Below are 7814 nucleotides of genomic sequence, written 5' to 3'. Positions count from 1 at the left end.
GGTGCATAGACCACATCGTTCATAGCGCTGCACCTCCTGTAATACAATATGCACATATGAAATACATTTGGTATTTTATTAAGTAAACAAAGCAGTTATCAGTGCACATTTTAAGCAGCAAAAAAGAAAAGAAGCACCTCAGACTTTCATACCGTAACAAAAGTTCTGTGGAAGCTGCGTTTTATTTGAAAATCCACCCAGTTTTGCTAACATACATTTTAATATTTTAAACAAAAATAGAATCTGCAGAGACAATGCAGCAAGTATGCTTAATTCATGTACAGAATTGCTTTCACATCATTGACTATCCTTCCGAAGGCCCCACTCCACCCAGTAGCTATGATGTATTTACATGGAGCACCGATCAACAGTGCTACTTTAATTCTTCATTAACTAAACACCCACTAGACGACCTAAGGACGCTGCTTCCCCTTTTTTACTTTTAAAAGGAACGTGATCATAAACGTGGCACTAGCCAAATGAAAAGGCTTCCCCCCCAACACCTCTTTTTTGTATTTTTACAGAAAAGAAGGAAAGTCTTAAAGTGAAAGCAATTCCTCACATTCATTTTGGAAAGGCCTTATAATGTCAGATGTAAAAATAATGACATGCCAAGCACAAAGCAATAAAGTTCCTTCCCAATGCACTAATGCTGAATTAAAAATGTAGTGCTTCTTCTAGTCAGTTAACTGTTCCCTTGCAAAATCCTAGGCACAGAATTGACTATAAGGATTAATGCATTTTACAGCTCTTCCCTAATTCCCATATATACCGAGAATTCATTAGATTCAGACCTTGAAAATATTTAGTGCTCTGTATGTCAGCTGAAAAGCATTCTGAATCAGATTCATTCTTTGTGGATAAAAATCAGACATACTGTATACATCCATACTCATTTTCATAAGGAGGTTTTTTGATACAATATTAATGTTAAATTGATAATCATAAATAAATACAAACAATAATACATAAGGAATGTCTACTGCAAACTGAATATATAATTTTTTTAAAAAAGTTAATTTCCATTACTGCTGTGCCTACGGTTGTGAGGACTGAAGAAAAGGTAACTGCAGAATTAAGAGTTAGGATTTGACCCTCCCCCGCCCAGAGTCTTGTTTCGAGTTACGGTAAAGGACACACCTCCGTTCCAGACAGCACTTCCAAACACCAATCCCAATTTCCAGAATAAAGGCTCTCTCCGTATGTTACCGATTATGGATATTATTAGAAGCCGAAAGTATTGACGTGTTAAGTCACCAGGACAAAAAATAGATCTTAGTCTTAATTCATGGCTATTCTTGGCTTTGTGTTGTTTTCTTACGGAGTTGTCCCCGGTTCCTTCATTGGTCTTCATCATTCCACTGCATCGTTTAACGGAAGAGGAGAGTTTGAGAGACTGAAGTTCGTTTTTTCCTGGAAGTGGGGGTTTACTGGTGAACACATCTTTTTGAAAACGTTCCTTTCTCTTCCACCTCAGACAGTTACATAAACTGAATCTGGAAAGATTAAAAACCCTCGTGTTAACATCCAACAGAAGCAGAACTTCACTAGAAACCTGTGTTTTCTTCCAAAACTTCCATTCTTCAAAAGCCCCAGCTACCCCAAGATTTGAAGTTTCAAACAGAAACAAAAATTTTACAAAATCACGGCCAGAAAACAACCGAAAGCCATCAGGACGTTCTTCGCACTACACCAGCCTTTGGAACATCTCTTTGCATTAAGCTGGTTTGTCCAACAATAAAACCCCCAAACTTATCCGTGCAACGTTGTCACCAGCGGCAGCGTAACACAGATCAACAGCGTTATGAAGAGAACGCAAGGTTGCTTTTCACGCTGAACCAGAGGGAGCGCACAAAGAAAAGCAGATGCTGCATGCCACCAAGCCTACTCTCTCTTTACGCTACGTGTTCCTGAATTTTTCATGTTTTCACTCACTTTAGTATTTAATTGCCACCTGCCCATCTGATAAAGAAAAAAACAGGACAACTCCAGCGCACACCTGTACCTACATTTAACCCTGGCACACATGAAAGCAAGTATCTCCTGCAAAAAGCGAGCTCTTTGGTCGAGCAACCTGGTGAAGTGCACGAGCAGGCTGCCAGCAGCATCCAGGCACTTGCTGATAGCCACAGACCCTAAACATTTTCCTGATGAAACGGGAAATGCCAGGTGGTACCGGTCCTTCTCCCCAGCTGCAGCAGAGTACCTCGTGTGCTGGCTCTTGCAGCTCAGAAAGGAACTATCCAACTTTATTCCCAATGGACTGAAGCAAAATGACTCGATCGGGCCTTTAAACTGCTGCAGTTAAGTGTACCGAGTTTCCAAGTCACTTCCACAATGCTTCCAACCTAACATGACTTGTTTTCTCCAGAAACAGTTCTAGTCATGTTAATAAAACTAGAATTAGAACTTTATTTTTGTTTTATATCACAAAAACCAGCATCTCCCCAGAACAGCGGACAATACCTAAGTTGTTCTACAAGAAATCCTGGAGAGAGAGCTCTGCAAAGGGATCCTTTCCTGAGGCTCTGTGAGGACTCTGACTGGAAGGGCTGGATGCTGCAGACAGCTAGTAGAAAAGACGACAGAGAAAGGGAAAGAAAAAGAAAAAAAGGTCTCAGAATGACAGAATATGAAAGCTGAACGTGTAATGAAAGGACAAGGGGAGGTTAAGAGGCAAACTTGGCAGAAATCAACCGTTAAAACAAGGTGTTTGGTCATATGGAAAACTGAAAGCCTCTTCAATGGTTGGTGTAATGCAGAAACAAGCTGGACGTGACCCTCCAAGAAAGGGAACTCCAACTGGCATTTGCCAAATAAGCAGATAACCTCACGCTTTCACAGCGGTTTTCTTCAAAGGACGATACAAAACATTAAGCCCAACGCGCCTGTGAAACAGGTTAGCACCCTCCCCGCTTTACTGGCGGGACTGCCTGCTGGCAGGGAGAGGGGAGGCCGGGGCCCTGGCCAGTGCACGGCAGCTCTCCACATGCCTTCTCCAGAAGAAACAGCTCTCGGATCTTTTCCTCTCAAAAGAGGATGTGTATAAAAAGAAGCTGGAGTGCAGACAATGGATAGTTGTCCATTTGGGGCCTGGAAGGAGAACACGGGATATATGCTGGGGGTAGGAAAAAAAAAAAATAGATGAGAGTTTGTCAGCTGCTGCTGCTTTAGGTAAGAACTGAAGACTGAGTCTGATATTCTAGACTGTCTATACTAACAAAACCCACACCCTACAGCCATGTATTTAAAGCACCGCACTACAAATTCAGCCATATAAAGCACGTAACTTATAAGTAGGTACTACCAGAATCACAGAATGGTTTGGTTTGGAAGGGACCTTTAGAGGCCATCGAGTGCAACCCCCCACAGTGGGCAGGGACACCCTCAGCTAGGTCAGGTTGCTCCATACTGGCGTTCTAGCTCCTGCTGCTGGAAGGGACCAATACTCCGCAGGCTGTAATTGCAGGAGTACCTGCTATTTGTTGGTTTATTTTTTTAGCCCCTTTCCTTCTTTGTTAGTGCTTTTCCAGTTATAGATGATGCTTTATTAAATTTTATTTGCCCTCCTCCCTCATAGAGGTCACATTTTGCAATGACAAATAAAAGTCAGCTTTCTCCATTTCAGATGCCGTCACTAATCGCCAGTTCATACTTGCACTTCATACCCATTGCAAAAAAACATCATATGAAGACAGACATATTTCCTTTGGAAATACTGAATGCCTGCCAACCCCCGCGTGACAGGGAACACGCACACGGGAACTGCTCGCAGGAGTGCCCAGAGCGTAGATATTGCCACTGCAAATTTCAATTTTTCACATTAATGTCTATCTCGGAAACCAGGTGGGGAGGAGGCATTTATTCAGGACCAGCACTCTCTGTCTGGGTTGGAATCTTTATCTCCCTCCCGAAGCCCCACTCCCAATGGGGCACTTGGATCCAGGATCCATAAACAGATTATGAAAGAGTCATGAGACAGAATGGGAAGCGCTTGAGAAGCTGTTTCAGGATGGCAGAAGTTCCCCTTTCAAACTTAGTTCTTCCCTTTGGAAAGCTGAGGCTCACACTCCCCACACGTCCCCCCGCTCTCCAGGATTTGAGCCAGACTAATGATAAAGTCCAACAGAGCCATAACTTCAGCAAGGCATGCCCGCTGCGATGTGATTTCATGAGGCATTCATCCTCTTCATGGGCAAATGGCTTGAAGCCACATATTAAAAGTCCTGTTAAATTGAGTTGGCAAATCTCCAGTTTATACCAAGTCCAGAATAATGTCCCAGTTTGAAGCAGTGTGGAAGAGTGTCAGGTTTAGAGCTCCGTCATCCGTGCAACATCAGCACGCAACCAGAAACAGAGGTGGGATTTCAGGAAGCCTGTTCAGGTTAAACACTGGGGAAGAACTGGGCAATGCTATTTCCTAGATGCCACAGCCAAATTCAGACAACACACGGTATCTTACAATAAATACATATTTTAACGAGATTCCTTTAATTATTAAAAAAGAGGCCTAAAAAGAAAAAAATGTGGGAAGCATAGTCAGACTGTTTCCTGTGTTGCATCTATCCAGAATACTGCTTATAAATATAGCTGAAAACCAGAACCTCCTACAGCAGTTTCTAAAGAGAAGCATTTAAAACAACAGCGCTGTCCATCAGTCTCTCCAGCGCTAACACGTCTACAACTGCGGATTTACCCCCCTTCCTGCCCAGCGCCTGCGTGACCTGCAATGCAGCACACTGCGCCGGCTCAGCCCCACAGCTCGGTCTCGCCTCCAACAGCAGCGTCGCTTCTCGCTGCTTCCAGCAAAGGCGCAACCTCCCCGGGGTCACGGTAACACAGAACCACCCGTCCACACGCGAGCGCTGTGCTGGTTCCCATCGTTAGCTAGGCACTGGTTTCTCATTAAACAAGTCTGTCGAGCTGTTTTAGCATGTATTTTAAGATTAATGTGCCGAACAGAGCACCTGTAAACTCTACTTTCTGGCACAAGTCTGTCCTGAACTATACAGCCGGTTCTTCCAGTTAAAAAAACTAAACGCAAACCAAAACCCAAACCAAACCCGCCCCCCCAAACCAACTTCCTCATTCGCACATTTACCTGTTGTTCATCGTCCCAGGCAATCACTCCTACTGCTTTTTCTGTACAATTCAGGGGTGTTAACAGCTGCAGCATTACAATTCACACAGGTGCTGGCAGTAGGCAGAGTAATTTCTTTATTCTATTTTAAATCTTAGAGTTTTCACCACCCAGCTGCTTCCCCTCCTTAAGGCTAAGCCCTTCTGGGTGCAATCAGAGTGGGATACGTAACCCTTCAAGGCGTACCGCTGACTTGACAGCGCTGTACCATTTCACACTAACCGACACGATCGTGTTTTTGGGGGCGGCGAGCATTCAAGCGCTGCTGCCCTCCGTTGTGACACTCGGGTAGTTCATATTCCAGTTACCTGTACATCGTTTGGGCCTGGCTCATCGGAAGCATTCTGCGTTTGCTGTACGGTACCGCATCCGCCATCACCCCGGCTGCTCTTCCGCCTTCTTCGGACCATTGCCTCAGCCTCTCCCTCCCTCGCACGCACGCGCTTTCCCCTGCACCAGCTAAGTAAGACGCCACCGCACAGCTCCCGCCACTTTCACCGTTCTGGGCAGCGTGATATGACACTTGCAGTGAGGGAAGCTGACTGCTCTACCACGATGAAAACTTATTTTCTTTCTCAAGTGGGAAATACTGGCTCGAACGCAAGATAAGCGATTTTAAAAAATAGGCACACACCAGTTTCTTTTAAAACTACAAATACCTTCTGCACCTGGGTTTTCAAAGCAACTGTTCTAGTCTCACTCTCAATCACTTCAAACTATTTTGCCCTTAAAAAAAAAGCCCAAACTACCCTTGCTCTTCATAGCAATGGTTAGAAGTAAAGTTGCATCCACATAAACAGGACACTTGAGAGACAGAATAGGTGTATCTAGAGGTAGAAAAGTATATCTATTAAAACAAACCCTTAAGAGTATCAAGTTAGGAGCACCAGTTTGAATTATAAAGAAACCAGACAATAGTGGGATGCCTATTTTACCGCTCCATATACAACACGGGAGGAGTTCCCAACACGCTACAGCTTGGCAGTATAATTTTTCAGCAACAACTTCGCATCTGTCATTATGCTTTTTAATACCTTCCAGTTTCTTGACTGCAGACAGCGACCGAGATCTACCAGCAGAGCAGAGATCTGCTGACCTCTGTCTAATGGTAGTGATATAATCGGGTGCTTTGAATGCAAATATTAAAACCAACTCCCTTTCTGGCAGCGACGGCACCATGGACAAAACCTGTATTAGAATCATGGCCTCTGGAGTGATCCACGCGGGACGCAGGCAGTTTGAACTGTGACAACTGTGACACATTCTTTAAGATTTGTTTACTTACCCCAAGAACACATGCTCTTACTTCTTTATTTTCCTATTTCTATTCCTGGCGCAACAGAAGCATGAACTAAACATGAACAGACAAATACGCTTCGAAGAACCCCAAGACTAAACAGTAAATTTACTGTAATAACTTTGTAATTCCCCTCTGTGGGTACAGGTTAGCAAACGCCATCTCTGCTGTCTATGAGGAAACAGTCCTCGCCTGCAGCCTTTGTTTCATTTAAATTGCTTTATTGGTGTCAGATTTCTGACAACACCTGCAAGCGGCACAGACTGTGCGTCTCGGGGAAAACCCTTCCCGGTCACACCGCAAATGCTGATTCAAAGGGTGGTGTTTTTCTATCAAATTAATTCTCACAGGAGCCAAATGTGTTGTCAGATGAGCACAATGAACAGCTCTACACACCTCGCTTGTGACTAATTCCTCCTTCTCCCGTTACGACAGACGGCTGGGATTCAGCCTAGACCAAGCCCTCAGGGTCAAGTGAAGCAGAAAGGCTCACCTGGCTCTTCAGGCCTCTTTATAGCGATTATACCTGTTTATAACTGAATTAGGCAGGTTTGGTTTTGTTTTGGGCTTTTTTTTTTTTATTTAAAAAAGGGACATTTCAAAATTGAAGTTTTTGAATTTGCAGAAACACCCTCCCCTTATCCTTAAGGATCTTTCAGCTTGTTCTCTATTTAAGAAGTGTCATAAACACATTTTTCCCCCTGAAATAGTATAAAAGCCACAAGAAAGATACCGAATCACTGAAGTGACAGTGAATGTGTAAAGCAGCTCTCAGAAGTCCAAGAGAACATCAGCTGAAAACTCCTTTTCTAGCTAAGGAAATCTAACAGCATCCCTTTCAGATAAAGCCTTTTAAAAAAAATAATTTAGGAAATACTTCAGCAAAGACAGCAGACAGACTGCCCACGGGCAGCACGCAGAGCCTCTCCTGTTAAACGGTCAGCTTCAGGCACTGGAGAAAGGTTTGAGGCTCTCTTCCTTTCCGACCCACTGCTCAATTCTTCTCCCTCCACGCTCTAGTCCCAAAACCATGCTTACACCAACACATACTTAAGCAAATTGATACATGCGTGTTTCTAAACAGTCACCTATAAAGACAGAGCTCTCTATAGTAAGATCAAAATACAGTCCCAATATATGACATTTTTGTAATAGAGCCATGATGTACAGCATGAACTTTGACAACAACATCTGACTAGTAAGTGAAAACCCACTAATACCAGAGTTCCAGTCTCGCAGCTAAACTCAGCTCTGCCCCCAACTACAGTTCACGAACACAGAGTCGTAAGGATCTCAATATTTTCTGAAAACCGGATGAAGGTGGTCATGGCTGTCCTTCCCCTCTCCCCCTTCATTTTTAAATATTTTTCCTACTGC

General features: G+C 43.7%; 1 protein-coding gene across 5 annotated transcripts in view; it reads right to left on the bottom strand.

Annotated features, from left to right (window-relative positions):
• Positions 1 to 57: 57 nt before the first annotated feature.
• The window catches only part of PICALM (phosphatidylinositol binding clathrin assembly protein), a 71710-nt gene continuing 63953 nt past the window's right edge, over positions 58 to 7814 (bottom strand). For 2 of the 5 annotated variants that reach the window (XM_075077310.1, XM_075076986.1), the window contains 2 exons: positions 2467 to 2569; positions 164 to 1496 (listed from right to left, as the gene is read on the bottom strand). In XM_075077310.1, coding sequence (XP_074933411.1) covers positions 2477 to 2569 — 93 coding nt within the window. In that variant the 3' untranslated portion in view covers positions 164 to 1496; positions 2467 to 2476. Of the gene's footprint in view, positions 1497 to 2466; positions 2570 to 7814 lie in introns of all 5 variants that reach the window. The other 3 variants (XM_075077146.1, XM_075077232.1, XM_075077065.1) reach the window with 2 other exon arrangements.

This window comes from Phalacrocorax aristotelis, chromosome 1, assembly GCF_949628215.1.
Source record: "Phalacrocorax aristotelis chromosome 1, bGulAri2.1, whole genome shotgun sequence".
NCBI lineage: Eukaryota > Metazoa > Chordata > Aves > Suliformes > Phalacrocoracidae > Phalacrocorax > Phalacrocorax aristotelis.
Note: the sequence above shows the minus strand (reverse complement) of the source record. Positions and strands in the feature narration are given on the sequence as shown.